Source organism: Choloepus didactylus, chromosome 2, assembly GCF_015220235.1.
Source record: "Choloepus didactylus isolate mChoDid1 chromosome 2, mChoDid1.pri, whole genome shotgun sequence".
NCBI classification, from domain to species: domain Eukaryota; kingdom Metazoa; phylum Chordata; class Mammalia; order Pilosa; family Megalonychidae; genus Choloepus; species Choloepus didactylus.
Window position 1 is genome coordinate 222,143,542 of NC_051308.1, and position 21,158 is coordinate 222,164,699.

A 21,158-nucleotide genomic window follows, 5' to 3' on the forward strand; every position below is an offset into this window, starting at 1 on the left:
TGTTTTTAGATTACTTAACTGTGAGCCTCATTTTCTTCATTTGCAAAGTGGGAATAAAGCCCTGATCTCACAGGCTTATTGTAAGTGAGGAATAATTGGGATTACATGTGACAGAAGGTGGGATGTTTTATTGTCAATGTGTATATTTTTTTCCTATGTTTTATGAAAATTTTCAAAGGTAATACAGAAAAGTTAAAAGAATTTTACAGTGAACAGTCATGTATGGATTATATTTGCTAATCTTCACATCAGTCTTGGAGATGGATGACACTGTCACATTTTTAACAGACTCTCAGAGTTTTACATGCACACAGTCACAGGGCTGTGTAGATAAATGGTAGAACTTAGATTTAAATATTCTGTCATACTCTCTCCAAGTCATAGTTTTCTTAACTCAGTAGAAGATGGGAACAATTCTTGATTTCTTTATAATTCAGTCATCTATACATTTATAAGTCTCATGAACAAAAATATATCAATTAGTAAAAATTAATAAAATTACATTAGTAAAGAGAGAGGGAAGATTGCGGCATAGAGAGGAGTGGAAGCTAAGTAGTCCCCCTGGAACAACTGAAAAAAAACAGAAACAACTAGTAAATAATCCAGAATAACTGCAGGGGGACAAACAAGACCGTCCACTCATCATACACCAACCTGAATTGGGAGGAATGCCCAAGATCACAGCATAAAATCTGTAAGTAAAACCTGCAGATCCAAGTCGTGAGAACCCCCTCCCCCATAGCCCAAGCTGCAAAGCCTCGTGGTGCCAGAGAGAAGCTTTCTCCCAGCAAGCGAATATAGCTCAGCTGAGCTCCAACTGGGGTTTTAAGTAACGAATGTGAACTGCTCACTACAGGTACGAATCCCCAAAAAACAGAGGCTTTGGGTGACAACTGACCTTGGAGAGCCGGAGGGTCGCCTTAGACTAGGTCTGAAGGGGACTATCTGTTTCTTTTTTGATTCAGTGGAGAAAGCCCCAGCCATTTTCATTTCCCAGTGCTGTGACTCAGAGAAGGGTGGACATAGCACAAGCAGAGAGAGAGAGAGACCATTGAAATGCTAATAATCTCCCCCTAGGGGGTCTGCCTTCTCTAAGAGGAAAGGAGTGGGGCCCTTTCCATTCAGAACCAGACCCCAGAGCCTGGGGGAATACGGCCATACCTCCTCACACCAGTCAAGAATTATAGGCTAACAGGCACCACCTGCTGGAAAGAAAAGCACAGTGACCTGAGGCATCACAGGGTGCACCAATTTTCTAAGACACACCCTCAGGGAAACCAGATACTGAATATTTCTTCCCTCTGGGACCTGAGTCTGTTCTGGTCTGGGAAAACCTGATTGGGGTAACCAAGGAAACCATGCCTAGACAACAGAAAATTACAACCTACACTAAGAAAAACAAAGTTATGGCCCAGTCAAAGGAACAAAGGTACACTTCAGCTGAGATACAGGAATTTAAACAACTAATGCTAAATCAATTCAAAAAGTTTAGAGAAGATTTCGCAGAAGAGATAAAGGCTGTAAAGAAAACACTGGGCATACATAAGGCAGAAATCAAAAGTTAAAAAAAACAACTAGTAGACTCTATGGAAATGAAAGGCACAACACAAGAGACGAAAGACACAATGGAAACACAACAGCAGATCTCAAGAGGCAGAAGAAAACACTCAGGAACTGGAGAACAAAACACCTGAAAGCCTACACGCAAAGGCGCAGATGGAGAAAAGAATGAAAAAATACGAGCAACGTCTCCGGGAACTTAAGGATGAAGCAAAGTACAAGAATGTACATATCATTGGTGTCCCAGAAGAAGAGAAGGGAAAAGGGCAGAAGCAATAATAGAGGAAATAATTAATGAAAATTTCTCATTTCTTATGAAAGACATAAAATTACAGATCCAACAAGTGCAGCATCAGCAATTGAGGGGGGTTGGTTAGGGATATGGGAGGATTTGAGTTTCCTTTTCTTTTTTTTCTTTTTTCATCTTTCAGTTTATTTCTTGTCTGGAATAATGAAAAGTTTCTAAAAATTGAACAAAAATTAAGTGCGGTGATGGATGCAGAGCTGTATGAGGGTACCAGGGACAACTGATTGTACACTTTGGATCTTTGGATAATTGTATGGTATCTGAACAATCCCAATAAAAATTAAAAAGGAAAAAAAAATTACATTAGTAAAACTAACTCAATCCCACCATACTGACAACCTCTCAACATTTTGGTATAAGGCCATTCATATTTTTACCTCACATTATATATAATTTTTAACAGAAACAGATCACATTATACAGATTGCCTTCTAACTTCTTTTTTACCAATATACCCTATACACCCCTCCATGGCAGTCAGTATAGATTTGTACAACATCATTTTTAAGTTATTCATTCATTCAAGAACTGTGTATTGAATGCCTGCTGTGTGCCAGGTACTGCCAAGGCACTAAAAATACAACAGTAACAAAAATCCTCTGTCCTCGTGGAGCTTTCATTCAATCAATGGTACCAGGATCATTGGATTATGCGTATGAAAAAAAAAATAATTGTATTCCTTCTTTACACTATATGCAAAAATAAATTCCAGGTGGATTAAAATCTTAACAGGAAAACCAAAACTTTAATTTTGGGAAAAAAATAAAAATATCTGTATGACCTTAATGTAGGGAAGGCTCTCTTTTAAAAGATCGAAAAAGTATTATAAAAAACAAAAACTTATCATAAACAGTAATTTTTAAAATGGACAGAAAATAGTTTGCAGAAAAGGAAACCCAAATTATTGTTAGTAAACCTGAAAAGTTCCTTAACCTCACCAATAATTAAGGAAATGTAAATGAAAATGTGATGCATTTCCCACCCATCAGTCTTCCAGTGCCAAGTTTTGCTAAGGAAATGAGAACTCTTATTCAGCTGATGGTATTGAAAATGGATACAACACTTTTTGGAGAACAGACTGTCAGTGTCTAATAAAGTTTGGGATGTGCATAACCCTATGATTAAGCAGTTCCACTTCTAGAATGGGTCAGCAAACTACAGGATACACGCCAAATCCTGCCCCACTGCCTGTTTTTATAAAGTTTTATGGAAACAGCAATGCCTATTCAGTTACATAGCTGCTTTCATGCTATAATAATAGCAGAGTTGATAGCTGTGACAGAGTTAAATAACTAACAAAGCCTGAAATATTATCTGTCCCCTTAACAGAAAAAGTTTGCTGGTCTCTGCCCCTGAGTAATTCTCACATACACAAGGAGATATGTCTAAGGATTTTTCAATGGAACCTTGTTTGTAATAGCAAATAATTGGAAAGAAACTATCCATGAACAGAAAATGGATGTATCTATTTGGACAATGGAATACTAAATGCAATTAAAAATGAATGAACTAAAGTTACATATATCCACAAAAATTAATAAGAAAAGCAAGGTGAACACAAAAAGAAATATGCAAATATGTACAGTATCTAACATTTATATAAAGATTAAAAATGTTCATGGCAATACCATATATTGTTTACAGATACATAGTCATATAGGAGAGAATGGCATTGGGTAGAGCTATGTGGAAAGTTTCAAATAAATCTGTAATATTTTATTTATTTTTTAATCTAAAGCAACTATACACTAAATATTTACCAAAACTGAGTGAGTGGTGGGTATATGGGCATTTGTTTTTATGATTCTCCATGCTTTTTTGTATACTTCATTTATTTCATTTACAAGGAATTGGTGGGGAGAACAATAATTGAAAGCTCCCTTCAGATATTGCTTCTGTTGCCACTGCTTTACTGTGCATTTCACGTAAGAACCCAGAGCACTCAACTGGGCCTCCCACACCTGAAAGGCAGATTTTCTGCTGTGGTTATTTTATAGAGTCCTGGCACCCAACAGGCTCATCACACTAATGGAAATGATTTTATTCCCTCTGACAATAAGTGTGCTTATCTGGCGATTTTCCTCAGCCTCAGATCATCTGGAGCTAATTTGTGAAGCTGCAGTGGTAACCTCAGTGGGTGGCTTGAGGCTTACCCCTCACTGGACTGTGAAATGGGAGTAAGAAGAGGAAATATTTTTTAGTTCCTCTGGGATGGTTCCAAAAATATGGATCTCTCAGTGGCCACTTTGTGATCTTGGATATTAAAGAAAATTTTCGAAATCATTTCTGAAGATGTCAGAAGTGTTTTTGATAGCAGAATACCAGGATCTAATATTCTCCAGGCTAGGTTGATCTGCAGTTCACCAGCTTTAGTTGCTTGACATTTGGTCATTGGCTACATTCTCCTAATCAGGAAAGCTCATCTCCAGGGTTATTTCAAGAAATGAAGATGGAGGAAGTATTTTTATTAACTGTCAGTCATTTTTTCATGCAGCTACTTCATGACTTTGGGTTGTTAATAACTCTCTCTGTTTTGTAATCATTTTAGAGGATAAGTTCCCAAGTGTATTTTCATTCACAGAAATTGCAAGCCAGAACAATGAAAATATCACTATTTCCTTGTCTTCTAAACATGAGGCATTCCCTTTGTCAGATCTTAGGAGAAAAGTCTAAAATCTGACCAAGTCCAGAGTTTTTTTTCTGTAGACATCATAAATTAGACTGTGGTCCTGGCAAAGACTGGATTAGGTTATAAGGATGTAGTGATTGGAATGGAATTAGAGAATTCTTGTAAACCTTGAACATTAGTAAAAGCCCAGTATTAACTAAATTCTTTAATGTTTGAATCGAATTGGGGCCCAGGACATGGACTGCAGTCCTCCGGTGAATCATTTGCCTGTTATTACTGCAAGATATAATAATGCTGTTGTAAAATGTTAACACTGAAAGGGACCTAAGTGTACCTCAGCCAAGCCTTGTATTATAGGACACTGTAGCCCAGAGAGAGCTAGTGTCTGGTACAAGTGACTAGTTCCCCTCTTTTGAAGGGCCACACGGGCTGGGGATGTAAGAGACTTTCATTTGCTCAGATGTACCAAGCTGGGCTTCTGGGCATGGTTGTATAAGTTCTTGTCATTTACATTGTGTATTTGTATATTAATTACAACAATTTTCCAGTAGATGGCAGTCAAGCGTCTTGCAGAAGAGGCACCTTTTTCTTACACAGAAAAAATGTAAGAGAAGTGCTGCTAAGTCATGGATCTGGTAGGAAGAAAGTGAAAAGGATGAGAAGGTTAATGGAGCAGGATAAACAGAAAGAGTTAGGGCCTTAATTAACTGAAGAAGGTGGTAGAAGCAGGGGAATAAAGTATGAGAGATGGTGGTAAAGAGCAAGGGAAATAATTGCCTTTTTAGTTATGCAAATAAAATGTTTTTTTCCATAATAGTATCTTCTCTGCATATTTTAGGAGTTGGTTCCAGTTGGGATTTGAATTTTGATATACTGGCATGTTTCTCAACACTGTCTGCAGTGGATTTATTTATGTATTATTTTTTAATAATTCAATTTTATTGAGATATATTCACATACCATAGAGTCATACAGAGCATACAATCAGTTGTTCACAGTACCACTATATAGTTGTGCATCTATCACCAAAATTAATTTTTGAACATTTTCATTACCACACACACAAAAGTAATAAGAATAAAAATTGAAGTGAAAAAGAACACTGGGTACTTTTTGCAGTGGATTTAAATCACTCTTTTCCCAAGGTCAATTTCAGTGATGCAAATCTCAGTTGCAGTTATAAAGTATAGTAGTGAGGAAATTCCAGATGTGACAAATGTTGCTGTCATATTCGTCCGTCATTTGTCTGGGTTCTACCTTGGGGCTCCTCCCCCACTGAAAGACACAAGGCCCATTCAGACTGTTTCTGGAAAATGAAGAATTGGAGGGAAATGGCTGTTTGTTGGTTACCAATAATAAGAAGTAAGGGCTTTATGATTATTCCTCTCTTTCCTACCTTAAAACATTTTCCCCTCAAAGGTCATCCTTTCTTCATGGCACAACAGAGCCTAGACTTGGAGTCAGGAGCCTCAAGTCTAAATTCTAGCTCTGCTACTAGCTTTGTTTGTAATCTGGGTCAAGTCACGAAACCTTTGAGTCCTATGTTCATTGTTAAAAATAGGATATGGTCCCTATTTTACTGGATTATTTTGAGAATTAAATGAAGGAATAAGTTGAAGAGTGCTTTGTAAGCAGTAAAGTCCAGGAGATGTGGAAGTGGGAGGTGGTATTCAAAGCTCTCACACTGCCTAGGCCCCTTACCTTCCCATTTATGGAAATCCCATAACACTTAGATCTTACGGACTTCACCCTCAGTGTGAAGGTTAAAATAAGAACCAGAAAGTGCAATGCCTAGAAAGCCAGTTGTTGTTTTAATAGCACAATTTCACATTCTTTGGGCAGGGGACTATTAGATCTCTAGCTCTCACCTCCACTTCCCACAGCAAACTACATGGATTGCCACTTAGTCTGTCAAAATACAGACAGGTGAACCTGGCAGCAGCCCTTTTCTTAGGTATTGTATGTCCTAATAGGAAATGTCTTTTTCTTATCAGGTAAAGAGAGCTGCTTTGAAAGAATTGTGTCGAGGTTTGGAAAGAAAGTCACATATGTAGTGATTGGAGATGGACGAGATGAAGAAATTGCAGCCAAACAGGTAACCATAGTAAAGAAGATAGTCTATATGAGAGTGCATTGCAAAATTAGAAAAATAGTAAGAACTCAGAAGCCTTAGCAACCTACTGTGCATTTGCAGTGTTTTCCCTTCCTTCTTGTCCTCTCCCATTTTTCTTTAAAGAAAGAGAGAGGGTCATTTTTCCCCCAAAAGGACGTCTCCCTTTAAGTTGTTAGATCCTCCCCTCTCTTCTTTCCTTTGCCACTCAAAAATCTTAACATCTTTGAGCTCTGCTACAGAGACATTAAACCTGATGCGGACCCTACCTTCAGTCTTCATTTTAGAGGGCAGTTCCTTCTCAAAAGCTTCAGACTTGACTGCAAAAAGGCAAAACAAATTCTGACTTTTCTAGGCTTCAGTTTCAGAAATAAAGGTAGAATTGATTGAGAGTTGTTTCTATAGAGAAAGTCCTTGCCACTGAGTCCTGGAAAGATCATTCTGACTTCAGTTAATCCCACCACTATGCTGGCTCCAGCTCATCCCTTTTTATTACATGAAGCAATAGATGAAAGAGCCTTGGCTATGAAATCTGAAATCATGTGGGTTCGAGTCCCATCTTAGCCATTTATCAGCTGTGTGACTTCAGACAATATACCATCCTCTTGAGTTCTTCATCAGTTAATGGATTTACAGAAGTTCTTTCCCTCCCTACCCCAGTTTATTTTCTTCAGCAACTCTGTTTCTTAGACTTGGAGGCAGTGAGTTTCAAGTAGGACCAGCTGTCCTGATTTTCTTCATCAGTTAACATAGAAACCTTTAGCAGCTATTAAAGTTGAAACCATGAGATTGGTAAAAAGTTGGCATTAGTACCTCATTTTATTTTCACTTGCCACTTCATGTAGCAGTTCAGAGACCTTTATTTTTTCACACGTACTCTCTCTGAATCTTTTATTTTAAAGTGTTTCCTTATCTTGTTGCCCTCTTTGGGTAAAACACTAACAGGTGTCAGCATCAATGCTTCTCAGTCTAAAGAAGTAGGGAGTGGGAGAGAGAGAGCAAATCAAGTCATTTGCAGAGTTTGTCTTCGAAACTGGTGCCTGTAACCATCTACGGTTGGATTATGCCTTCAAATTTTGTCCAATTCAACCTCCACCCTATAAGGGTTCTTTTCTACAGCTTTCCTGACAGAAGCCTTTCTCATTCTTGCTTTTTAGTCCTTGCTCTGTACCCAAGGATGAGGACACTGCTTTCCATGTAGCCTGTTCCACTGTGGGGTCATCCAAGTAATTATGACATTCCCCTTTATATTGAACTAAATTTTGTCTCTGTTACTTTCACATACTGGTCCTAGTCTGGCACCCTTGAGCAAGACATAACAAGTCTGCTTCCACTTCTATAGATTATAGCCTTTTAAATATATGTAATCAGCTGGCTTGGAAAAAGACACTGCGCTACATGCCAAAAGAACTGTGTTCTAGGACCTCAGTATTCTGGATAACTAGGAACCAGTTTGAACTAGATGATCAATAAAGCTAATCTCCTTCCACTTCTTAGAACATGGTTTCCAACACTTTTGTTTTTCAAAGCCTTTCTTTAAAATGTGGCTTCCAGAATTGCACACAGTATTCTGGACATGAATCTGACCACATAATATAATGAGATTATTTCTCAGATTTGTACATTCTACATCTTGGTTTAGGCCTTGTAGTTCTGAAACTTGCAGTAAATTGACCATCAGTAAGAAAATGTAATATTATCTTAAGCCTAATTTCTTACCTGGGTCATTTTATTTGATCCTGGAGATCCTGTATCGAAGGTAGAACAGGTATTTCTCATAAAAATACAGAAAGAACTCAGTTACCGCTGAAACCTAATAAAAATCTCTCACATTTGTCCTCTTATGTGTGTGTGTGTGTATGTATGTATAGTGATAAACATATATCACTATATTTATAACTTATGTGGTCCTTATGAGGTGGTCAGGGGTAGAGATGGTTACCAAGTACCTTGGGGAGAGGTCTGTGGAAGAAGAGTATGGGTAAATATAAGCCCCCAAAAGAAGTCAGGGTAACTAGCTCTCCCCTTTCTCTTCCAGCACAACATGCCTTTCTGGAGGATCACAAACCACGGAGACCTAGTGTCTCTCCACCAAGCTTTGCAGCTTGATTTTCTCTAAGAACTTGAATGAAGAACCCATGAGCTCCTTTTCACTCCTGAAGGGAGCTAGAGACCAGAACCAACTGGGAACTCGCTCTCACTCTCATGGAATGCTGGTGAGAACACAGTCAGAACTAACAACTGCAAGAAACAAAGCTTGTTTTGCTAAGAATGAGCTGCAGCCCCCTGTCCATCCTCATTCAGAAGAAGGAGGAGACAGTTGGATAGAGAGAACAATAGACTCGCTGCAGCTCCAGTGCTTTAATTCTTCTGGGTTTTATTCTGTTTTGTTTTGTTTCAAAAAATGAAGAAAAAGAAAAGGAAATTCTTGGGGCAGAGTTGCACTCTTATCCATGACAAGATTAAGAACTGCTATCAACTTGTGATAGGATAATTGCAGCAGATTTTTGTAAGAACATCTCTTGCAGTCTTTATAATCTTTCTAGCTGTAGAACTTAATCCCAGTGAATGTATATGTTATTTTTATAGGTAAGGGTCTGGTCTCTGAAGCAGATTTCCCCCTTCTCTTTTTCTAGCAAGAAAGGGTGTGTCGAGTTTCCTTCAAAAATAGTAATTGAAATATCTAAAATACCTCTCTGTGACAGTAGCACCTCTTTAGCCGCTCCAGTTTTCTGCTTTCTAGGATGGTTCCCTTCTCATTCTTCCATCTCCTAGTTTGCTGAACTTCGGGGCACTGGACACTGATTAACTTTAGACTTTGGCATTTCCCATCCTAGAAACCTTGGTCCCTTTTCTAGTCTCTCTTCCCCTTTAACCAAATGGCACAAACCCTAGAAACTCCTTTTCTTAGACAAATTCTAAGCCTTCAACTTGGCTCTTTTATTCAGACTGTCCCAGGAGCTTAGCCTCTAAACTAGACAGAAGGAGCTAAGGCTCGTTATGCATTTCAACATTTGAAGAAAATCCCCTTTGGCTTTTGAGACAGGAAGAGTCCACATTTTCCTCCTGCAGAGAAGCACTCTTCCCCAATAGATACTCACCCCTACAGCCTTCTGTTTCTTCTTAGTCATCAAATGCTAGACTCTTGCCTCTTTCCTGCCCTCTACACCGCATATCCACCTCTATGCAGCTCTGGCCAGTCTCTGGGCATTGGACCCAAGAAGTCAAATCAAGTCCAAGACCAAGCTCACAACTATATTTTGGGCAAAATTACCAATGTATTTGACTTCCTTTGAAGCCCTTAAGCCCTGTGAAGTATATCCTGGGCATATATTTACCGAGCTCTCATCTTGAAACTGAAGAGCAGATTGTGATCAAATCATTTTCCCATAGATAGCCTTCCAGCATCTCAAATCCCATTCTAAAATGGGAAACCAGAAGGCCAGAAAGACTTTCCTGATTTTAAATGAGGGTACTGGGCCCCCCCTACACTATGCCTAACCACTTAATTCTGGGCCAAATGTGGAAGCAGCTCTCAGCCTGACCTCCGGGAAGGATGGCAGACACCCAGGCACTAGTCCCAGCCTCCCAGCTCTGCTGTGTTCTTGGATGCTCCATCCCTCCAAGACCAACATGGATATTTGCTCAGGCGGATAAACTTCCCTAAAGCTGAGGTGATGTATTCTGGGTCCTCAATGGGAGACATCCATGACCAACCCCAAGCTATACTTACCTGTCCTTAAAAATTCTGCTTATCCACTTCTAGAGATGTTATAGAACAAAGAGGTCAGACTCCTTCCATTGCCAAGTCACTCAGATAGCAGCAAAGAAAGGCTGGTGTACACATTCCTTCAGAACTTGTTGAGAAAGTGCTTCATGACTCAGTTTTAGGGAGAGGAGCTGAAGTCCATGCCTTATTACTTAACTGCCTCTTTCTCCTTGTTTCCATGTGGGATTGGGGAGGAGATGGTGTCTGAGGCAGACCTTCCATTGGTTTATATTCAGCCTAGTTGCCCAGATATTGATCTGTTTGACTTGATGGTTGATCTTAGAAAATTCTAACTTGGGTCTTCCAGGCCCCAAACCCTCCTACTACTGGCAGTATAGCTACTGGTTTCTTGCCCTGGACATGCCACCCTGTTGGTGCTGTGCTCCAGGCTTGTGAGGCTGTGGAGCAGCACACCCATCATGCACACAGCTTCGCACACAGCTTCACACACACTCTTCCCTCTCCCAGCCTAGATGATTACAAAAGGGACATGAACTTGGCCAAGAGAGATGAGGCGGCTTTCTGAGCAGAGCAGCATCTGCTCTTTTCTGATTGTTGCCATGCTCATTGAGAGGACAGACAGCAGACAGGAGCTTCCTGGCTCTTCTTTACCAAAATGAGTGCTCTTCTTACCATATCTTCTCTCACCCCCAGCCCCTACCTCCACCCCAGCACAAAGATGTAGAGAGGAAGATAAGTAGGTGGTGTCACTGGAAGCTGAGGGTCAAAGGATACTGTGGGTCCTTTCATCAAGGGGGAAGCCCTTTGTACTAGAAACATGACCCATAAAGTTAGCCAAGTGATGAGTCCTTCTTCCAGCTGGGCACTGTGGTTTCTATAAGATGGGGTCTGCACGTTTCATCATGAGGACTGTCTCTAATAGGGGATCTTCTGTTGCCAGGTGTGTCCTGAGTTTAAGAGGTGGCTTGACTTGCGAATGTAAAACTGACTGTGCCTTAGCATCACCCTGTCCAGTGTCCCTGGGGCAGCTGGTGGTGCCCAGGAGAATGGGCACCTGCTCCAGATTTAGATGCCTATTTGGGCTTTTGTTTGGTTCAAGGTGTTCCTGTCTTCTGCTCTGCAAGTTAGGGGGCAAAGCTAGCGTCCCAGAAGACTTGTGCCACAGCTTGTTTGCAGTTTACACAAACTCAGCTTTAAAGCTCCAGGTGGAATCTGATTGGCAAACTCCAGCTGCAGCATATGGAGCTTTAGATGTTCACTACCTTGAATGGGTGTCAGTGCCACTGAACCAAGAGAGGAGTAAGGGGCAAAGCCACATTCTCCCTTTCTGGGAGAGCGGTGGGCTAGGCCAAGGGGCAGTGAGCTTAGGGACTTCCTCTTCTTCTCACTCCTCACTCCTCCAGAAGGGGCCAGTTAGGGCCCCTCTTAAGCAGGCTTCTATTTCTTACCGTTAAAGTGGTTTCCTTTTTCATCCAAAAGTTGGAACTCCCCAGATAGTTACACTGTAGAAGCCAAATCTCAACTCTGAGATTCTAAAATATCTTAAACAGGAGAGAAAATCTAGTTCTGTCCCAGCCTTGATCAGCAGCAGGGCATCTGCCCCTCCCTCTCTGCGTCACATAGCTCAACAAGGCTCCTAGGCTGGCTCCTAGTGCACTGAGAGGAGCCATCCCATCAAGGACGTCTTCTGCGCAAAACATCTCTCTCCCTCTGGACTTCAGATGCCTCTTTTAGCAGGAAGAAGCATTGCTTGGATTGGATATATTTATGTGACTGCGACATTCATGGCTGTAGAGTCCTTGACCATAATGTTATATGTAATGGGAATTATAAACTTGAAAAATAAAATTTTAATTTTCTATACAGTTTGTGCCTGTGTCTTTTCTGAATAAGATCAGCTCAGTCACCCAGCTGAATAGGGTCCTAAGTAGGGCGTCATAAAAATTCTGTAGAGTTCATTAGAAAGATAGCACCCTTTCAATAACTAAGCCATTAGTTTCACCAAAAAAAGTAAGATAAAACTAATCATTTGGTATAAATAAATGTACATGGGAAAATAAAAGGGGTATTTTTAAATAATTTGGAGAGTTTATTTCTTGTTTCTAAAATATATTGCTTTGAAAATTTAGGACTGGAAATGTGCTGAAATTTAGTTATTAAAGAGAAAAATCAATACATACTTACTGAGCTTAAATACAAAGGCAATAAACCTGACAGCCCTTTGAACATCATTTGATTTGGCCTGATTTTATGTCACACCAACTACTTTTTCTCATTTGATTTCTTCAAATTTGGGTCTGACTAGCCCTTGCTGGTTTGGAAAACAGTCTAGCTTTCAGGAATCTTTTTGCCTTTTATTCCAATGAAGATTAGAATTCGGTTTTAGCTTCCAAGTACCATATATATCAGATTATAATATGTATTTTTTCCCCAATTCCAGATGGGGTATTCCTAGTTATATCTTTTCATGAGAAGGTGTGCATTTTGAACCACACTGTCATTGAAGCAAAACTGTTAGTTGCTGTATCCTTTCTCAGTAATAAGTATAAATTTTAGAGATATTGACTGCTTTTCAAATCCAAAGAGTAATTAAACATCTCTCTCTCCATACAGTAAGTACAATATTTGCACATTTCCCTTAAAAATGTTTTGGTAGCAAAAAATCAGTGATATGAAAGCTTTTTAACCCTTCATAAATAAGTTTTTTGACATTTAAAAAAGAGTCTCGAGAACCTTTAAGGGGAATTTCTAATGCTCCTTTATTCTGAGATCATTATGTTCTTTTTTTTAAGAGATGGAGATAATAAATGGTGGTGGTTTTTATTTCTGTTTTTTAATTAAAGTTGGCAAACATGTTGGCCATTTTACTGGTCCATGAAATTTGAAAACCTGGAAATCGCTGGACTGGACGATCCCCAAGATCCCTTCTGTCTCTAACATGCTATGTACGTAAAAAGCACCAGCATGGCCTTTCCAGAGGCTCTCACTGCCTCCATCCTCATGACTGCCACATGCCCTCCTTTCATCCACTGGAATTACCGCTCTCAGAGGGACAGATGGCCTGCAGCATTGCTTCCCTTCCACAGGCTCAACCCCCCCCCCCCCCAATACCTATAGGGCTCTCACCCAATTCAGCTTCTTCTGATCACATTTATAGGCCACATCCCACACAGTTACTGCTGACTCGAGTCTCTTCCGATGAAGCACTTCTGTGTGGATCCCATCCTTCATCTCCTTTTTAGGGCTTATCAATTTCTCAGGGAGGCCTTCAGTGTCTCCAAGGCCCTTTTCCTGTTCCTTGGTCTCCAGATCTGTAGGAGTGAAGATCCCATGGAACTAGAGAACAACCTCTTCCATATGTGTAGATGCCAAAAGAACTGCACCCTCCATGATGAAGGCTATCATAAGATGCCCTCCCCTGGCCCCAAGGAAGCCTAAACCAAAAAGTCCTAAATTTTAAACACCAAACCAACATCAAACCACAGACCTCCCAGAGCAGCATAGGGATCCACAGCCCATAAGTCACCTCATCACTAAACCCCTCTGCTAAGCTCCAAACAAAACATCTTTCTTCATCTGGGCTCTCATATCACTTCCTGATACTAGAGGTATTTGTGGCTTCTCCTGCCAGCCCCAGCAGCAGAGCTGGTAGTTAAGATCTGGGTACTGATGTCGAGTTGAACTGACGACATGCTCACTCACCACTCCTGAAACTTGGAAAACAAGGTTTGGAAGTCCTGAGCCAACCCATCCCATCTCTGGTCTCTGAAACCTTTACCAGTTTTGAGGGGTAGATTTGCATCATTCACCCCTTCTTTCCAGGAGGCTTTGAACTCTGTAGTAGATTTAGTTTAATGACACAGACTAGAGGATTTTGTGAGGTTTTAATAACAACCTAATAATACTGTTAAAAACACAAAACACATCTCTCACAGAAAAACGTATGCATTCATCGTCTAAATATCACATGAACTCTGAGGTAGGAGGTACATTGGCTAAAAAATAAAACAGTCCTCAGAGGGCTGAGCCAAGGCCCAGACCACAGGCTCACAGGCACTTGGTAGGAAGGTGGCCCCTTGAGAGCAGGAGCAGAGGTTGAGGCAGTCGCACTAAGACCTGGAGGAGCTTACAGGGGCCAGCCAGAATTGGGTATCCCTGGGTCATTCTCAAATGGTAGCATTTGAGATCCTACCCAGGACTGGTTGGAGAGGAAGGAAGATGAAGCTAAAGTGGCAGCTGACATTGTTCCAGATTACAAGGCCAGAATGATGTTTCTGGCACTTAAAAGACTCAGTAAACATTTGTTGAGTGAATTGAATGAATTCTTAAAAACACAACCTGGAGATCCTGGAGCCTTCTCTCTCATGATAGGGGAATGGGGGTGGGGGGTGACAGCACCTCCACCAACTGTTTTAGAGGTGGCCAGAGAGGTGAAAATACCATCAATGGGGAGCTTTGGAGCCACCAACCATATTGGCTGGGGGGGCAGGGTGGATATCTTTCCTTCCAAAGTGTCTTGTACATAATTGAGGCCCACTGACCCTCCAGGGCCCAGCTTCCTGATCTTGTTCACATTGTGAAGTCCTTGAAGGCAGGCCTATGTCTTACTCAACTCTGGTCCTCAGTGCCTAGCACAGATCAGGCATTAAGCTCTTGCTGAGTGAATCAAGGCCCATAGCAGCACAATTAGCTTATCTTCTCCTGCCTTCTACCAATCAATTCACTGTCCATTTGTTCCTGACCCTGGGCTCAAAGGACCCCATTCACCTCTCCCTTCCCTGACAAAGCAGCCTCATCCTTAGCCTTGGGGAAAAAGTTCTGAGCCAACTGGGTGATGCGTCTGTTCTGAGGCAGCTGACACCACTCGAGGGAGAGGAGGCCCCGGGCCCCATCCACCTGGTCAAGCTTCCAGGGGCAGCTGGGGTGCAGCCAGCGATAGTAGACAAGCCGCAGAGCCAGGCCCAAAAGGAAGCAGAAGCCTCCTACAGGCAGCAACACTTGCAACGAGATCCCACCAGGCAGCCAGGCACTGTGAGTCACCCACGTGGCCACCAGGAGACTGCTGTCACTCAGGAGGAACACCAGGTGGATGGTGGCCCGGCCTCGGGTGCGGCCCTCAGCCACGTTGAACCAGGAAAATACAGGATGGTGGCCACTGCTGCCCGGTACAGCCATTCGGAGCAGGCGTCAGGCATAAAGTCCGTGCCCTGAAGCCAGACCCAGAGCAGCAGTACCAGCCACAGGCCCAGGAAGTGCAAGGCCACGTAGCGGGGGAAGAGGGCAGAGAACAGGGCCACGGCCAGGATTCGGGGCCACAGCAGCAGCAGATTCCACAGGAAGTAGATGACGGAGGAGCCCAGCCCCAGGAGGGTTTTGGAGGGAAGGCAGGTACGCAAGGCCCGGTGGTAGTCAAGCAACGCCCACGAGATGCCCAGGAAGGATGTGCAGATGCCAACCCCTATGAAGAGTAAGAGGAAATCGGTGAGCCCTGTGGGCAGCTTGCCTGGCACTCCCTAGAGCTTGCAGATACTGTAGGGGCCCTTACAGTAACCCTGGGGAAGGTATCAGAAACCTCCCCTCCAATCTGTTGAATGGAAAACTGCAGCTGGAGTACATGAAATAAATTCATACAACCAGTTTAAAAAAAAAAAAAACAGAACTGGGATTCAAATATGGCAACTATGCTTTACTTTTCAGGTGCTAGCATGGTGATACTTTTCAAGGATGAGAGGGTATTTGAGTCATAAAAAGTCACCAGCATTTGGCTCCCCTGGGCCTTGCCATCCCCTGAGCATCTTCCAGGGCCCTATGGCCTTCCTTTCCTAGAAGAGCCCAAGTCTTTCATGGGTCTGAGAATCAGCAGTTCCAGTTCCCCCTTTTTCAGTCCCAGAAAGGGAGGCAGGATATCCCATGGGCTGAAGCTGACCTTATGTCCCTGCTGTGTGGCTGGAATCCCCACCCCTCCAGGCTCAGACTGGCCCCTGGTCTTGATTATCCAAGATCCAGAAGTGAACGGTGGGAAATCTATCCTAATTCCCCACCCTAGACGAGAGGTGCCAAGGCCTCCAGGGAGGGATGGAAAAGGCTCTGGAATGTCTCTCCAATGCTTCCTCCTCCCACGTTCATTTAACAGATGTTTACTGGGAGCTTATTATGTACCAGGAACCCGCTCCCATCCTGGAACCAGATCTATGGCCACTGCCCTTTCTAATGACTCCACACTCAAGTCTTGGCAGGGCTGGTGTTCTTCCCTTTTGCCCAGCACACCACATTCTCTGACCTCGACGAGGCTTTGCCCATGCTGTGAGGCCAACCAGGAGCACACGCCCCACTCCCCTTAGCCTATATTCATGCCCCAGCTTGAATATCTCCTTGTCACCCATCCTCACCCCTCCCCACCCACCCAAGCTGTGTCAGGTGTCCCTGTAACACCCACCCATTTCCAGGTGAACCTTATCACAGAGTAATTACCTATTTTCTTATCTCTGAGCTCCCTGCAGGTAGGAAACAGATCCTGCTCACCTGGGAGCCCCAGGACTGACCACAGTACCTGGCACATAATAGCTGCTGAATGAATGTCTAAAAAAGTTGGGAAAACAGGTCTCTCCACACACACACACACACCCCAACACACATACAGTGTAGATCCTCTCCACTTGCAATGGTCCCTCAAATAGACAAACAAACAAAAATATGTGCCCAGTGAGTGCTGTCTTACCCGGGCAAGTCACTTTTCACCTTTCTGCACCTCTTTCCTTTGTGTAAAATGGAGATAAAAAGGGCACCATCCTGACAGAGCTGCTGTGAACATGTGCAAAGATGGCTTGTAAAGCACTCTCCCCAGTGCCTGGCTAACAGCAGGCACTCAATCACGCCAGCTGCTATTATTGTTTTTAAAATTATTGTTAGGGGCCAAGCTAACAGAGCTGAAAGGGACCTTAGCAATCGGGTCCAACGTCCATCTTGTACAGCCACAGAAACTGAGGCCAGAGAGAGGACGCATCTCCGCAAGTCACATGGTGAGGGACAGCAGAGCATGCACCAGGCTCCTTGGGACACTGTGGCATTTACAGCAGGAGGGCCTTGTGGTGGGTGGTGGCAGGAAAAGGCAGAGGGGAAGCCCTGGACTCTGAATCACTTCCCTTTTACAGGCAAAAATGCTCCCAAAGCTCATCACTATACAAACTTCTCCCCCATGGTTTTGCAGCCCTGCCAGCCTCTGTGCCTAACTCCTTTCAGATCACAAGACACATTACAGTAACTACTTGTTTTATTTATTGTCCATCATCCCGGAAGGGCAGGGGCTGCATTCATCTTATTCACTGACGTGTCCCTAGCACAGTTTTATTGAGTTTTATCGAGAGGCACGCAATAAAAAAGTTGTTGAGTGTATGAAGATGTGCAATCAATGTTTAGTACTTCCACATTGCCTACTGAGCCAGGCACCCTACATATTTTATCACTGTTTTCTTCAAAACAGTAAAAACTGCAATTATTACGGCTGTTTATGCACCAGGCATTGTGCTTTACATGCATCATCTTACTTAATCCTTCCATCAACCCGTGAGACAGAAGCATTTATTACGTCCGTTTTACACAATCAGGTGTGATTTTTACATCAGGTGTGAATAAACTGATACTCAGAAAGGTTGAGATGTCAGCCCAAAGTCATCCAGTTAGAAAGTGACTTTGAATTTGAACCCAGGTATAATTGGGTTCCCACATCCTCTTATTTTCCAAGCGGACTTTTTAAAAGAGTGAAAACATTTCCAACAGTAGAGGAAAACTTTCAAGGGGGGCTGGCCACTGGCCTGTCACTCACACTGGTAGTACTCAGTCCGGCCACTCTGCAGCACGATGGCCAGCACCAGCGTTAGCTGTGGCGTCGTCTCCAAGAAGGTTTCGAAGAGCCGCAACATGCTGATGTCCAGCGAGAGGAAGTCGGCGTAGGCCAAGTCAAACTCTGAGGGCACCTCCTGCCGCAGACCAGCAGCCCCTGCTGCAGCCTTGCACACACCTAGGCAGCACACAACGGATGCCCAGAGGGGTCCCAGGTTAGTGTCCTGCAGCATTCCTATTTCCCCTACTCATCTGATGGATACAGGCCCCCGTCCTAGCCCGGTCACTCAGACACTGTAAGGCCTTGGGCAAGTGGCCTTACCTCACTGAGCTGTTTTCCTCATCTGAAAAATAGGAATAAATACAACTACTACTGCCCTAATTAATTACAAACCTTGTCCCCATTTACTTCTCACAACATCCCCATTTTACAGATGGGAAACAGGATCAAAAAGCTAGTAAGAGTTGGAATAAGCATTTGGACCCAAGGCTTGTTGCATTCAAAAGGCGTGCTACAAGGTGAAGGCTATTCTCAAAATTTTAGCATGTATTGTCAACAGCGGGGAGCCATGGAAGCATCTGAGCAAGCAGGCAAAATCGGGTCAGATGGGGCTTAGAAAAGAGCAGCCTTGGCTGCAGAGAGGAGGAAGGACCTGAAGCGGGATCCCATTTAAGAGCTGCTGTAACAATCCAGGGGAGCAAGGGTGATGGGGATGGGGATGGAAATCGGGGCAAGGTTAAGGAGAGAGTGCAGAGGTTGGACAGACAGGCCTGGGCAACCCTTTGACATGAGGAGGAAATAGAAGATGCACCAACAACTTCCCCACCCAGAACTGATCAGAATCTGTGGCTATTGGGAAGTGAGCCTCATCCCTCGTTGTGAACTCAATTCATCAGACATTTGTCGTCTCTCCCACCTCCCCTGGAGAGACGTGACAACACACTGAGGGAGCGGCCAGGCACAGAGACCACGTTTCCAAAACCACAGCTCAGCACAGCCTGTCTGACTCATGCTCAGCGGACAGAGAAGATGCACGACGTAGTTGTAGATTCAGGGCCAGTCAAGGTCTCTCCAGGACTGTAGTAACTGTGCCCCTTCCCACCCAACCAGGGTTTTATTGATGCCCATTCATTCCCTCAGACAAAACGGCAACATTCAAAGCTCCTCTTGCCCCCTGCTAGAGACTGGAGGCAGCTTTGTCAAGGCAAGATCTGGCGAGTCTATCAAAACGGATTCAAAAGGGGATCCTGGCTGCAGCCACTCCAACCCAATGTAGACCACACTGTGTCCTGACTCCATTGCATGACTCTAACTCCTTAGTTTCAGTTTCCCCATCTCTCAGGGTCGTGCCAGCTCTGAAAAGGAGCACAACCCACACATTTTCCAAGAAACAGCGGTCGCTGGCTCCAGGGACAAAAATGAGTCAGATCCCAGGTCTGCCCTCTCGCTCAGTCTATAAGCAAATGTTCAGGGAGAAGAGTTCTTTCTCACTGGGAGACAAGGTAAGAGGCAGCCCCCTGTGAGGGGACAAGCCCTGTCCTGGGGGCCCTGGACTGCTGAAATTCCCACGGTGACCCAAGTAGTCATGACACGCTACTGACTCGGTGCCAGGGCAATTTGCAGGCCTCACGTCATTTAATCCTCACATCACTGAGATCCAGAACAGCGTAACTGACTTGCTCGAAGTCCCACTCACAGCTTCAACCAGCCTGCAAGTCTCTGCCATTACTACAGACTCCACCAGGTGCCAAGCACTGCACCAGGCACCTTCTCACTCTTCCTCTCACTCCTCATAACACGCATCCTGCCAGACCTATCTCTAGATCACTACTTCCTTTTTACAGAGGAGGAAACTCAGGCTCAGGGAAAGGCAGGAATGAGGTCACAGGTGGCAAAGCCAGAATTGGATCCGGAGGTCTGACTCCCAAACCCAAGGCCACTTTCTTCTCTAGGCCTCAGGTTCTTCGCCTGAGCAAGGACTGGGAGGGCTGGATGAGCCCCGAGGGCTTTCAGCAGGGTTCTCTTCTCTTAAGGGGTGGAGGTGCACTCCTGTAGAGAGGTGGCACCAAGGGCTCTCCCCGGTCGCGGTCCTCTCCTCCCCACCCCCTTCCCGGTGTCAGGACTCTCACCTGTACAGGTAGCCCAGCTGCAGGAGATGCAGCAGCTCCAGGCAGCGGCTGGACGGCTGCGACCCGTGCAGGCCGGCGGGGTCCGCACGCAGCCAGATCCAGCTGAAGAGCTGCAGGGCGACCGAGGCGAGCAACAGCAGCGCCAGCACCAGCGCGGCCCACAGGTAGCGGCCGCTGCGCAGATACTGGCCCGCGGCCCACAGGTCGGCGCCCAGGTCGAGCAAGAAGGCGGCGGTGCCCAGTACGCCCAGGACCAAGTCCCAAAACAGGGCGGCGCGGGACCACCGGGGCATGGCCCGCCTGCTCTGCCCCCCGACCCTCCTCCTCCTCTGCGGCTTGACCCGGCCTTCGGAGCCCGGGGTCTCTGCGGCAGGAAGAAGGCGGGCACAGCCCTCGGGGCCGCCCAGGGCCGGGGCCTGCTGGGCGGGACTTCCCCGTTCCGCCCCGTCCGGGGAGGGGCGAGGCTCACGGGCCCCCCCGCCCCCGGCCTCCCGCGCACCCCGAATGGGGTCCCGGGTTCCGGCCCTACTGCCTGCCCCGGGACACACACACCCCACCCCACCCCCAGCTCAGCTGGGCGCACCCCAAGGGCCTCCAGGCCCAAGGCGGACGGCCCACGGCTCACAGCCCTCCGCGGAGCGGGCTTTCAGCCGCCTTATTTTACATTTGAGGCGCCTGGAGGCCCAAAAGGCGGGACGGCCCGGAGTTGAGAGGCTAGGCTAGAACCGCGATCCCTCATAAATGTATTGTTGAAAAAACTTTAAAAAACAAAATAAAAAGGCACACGCTGATCCCTAATTGCGGAACTTTGCAAACTCATAAGCCGGCCCCGCGTCGGGCCCTGCGCCAGGGA

General features: G+C 44.6%; 2 protein-coding genes across 5 annotated transcripts in view; one reads left to right on the top strand and one right to left on the bottom strand.

The window, feature by feature from the left end:
* EYA3 (EYA transcriptional coactivator and phosphatase 3) overlaps positions 1–12,195 on the top strand; it is a 156,172-nt gene extending 143,977 nt beyond the window's left edge. For all 4 annotated transcript variants that reach the window (XM_037828000.1, XM_037828001.1, XM_037828003.1 and 1 more), the window contains 2 exons: positions 6,491–6,591; positions 8,645–12,195. In XM_037828000.1, coding sequence (XP_037683928.1) covers positions 6,491–6,591; positions 8,645–8,725 — 182 coding nt within the window. In that variant the 3' untranslated portion in view covers positions 8,726–12,195. The remainder of the gene's footprint in view (positions 1–6,490; positions 6,592–8,644) is intronic.
* A 1,481-nt stretch (positions 12,196–13,676) lies between these two features.
* XKR8 (XK related 8) lies at positions 13,677–20,714 on the bottom strand. The gene is given in 6 exon segments (XM_037828014.1): positions 13,677–15,471; positions 15,474–15,794; positions 18,159–18,320; positions 18,323–18,342; positions 19,932–19,943; positions 20,306–20,714. Coding segments are annotated over 6 exon segments (1,194 nt in total). The 5' UTR covers positions 20,599–20,714; the 3' UTR covers positions 13,677–15,085.
* Between the last annotated feature and the right edge of the window lie 444 nt (positions 20,715–21,158).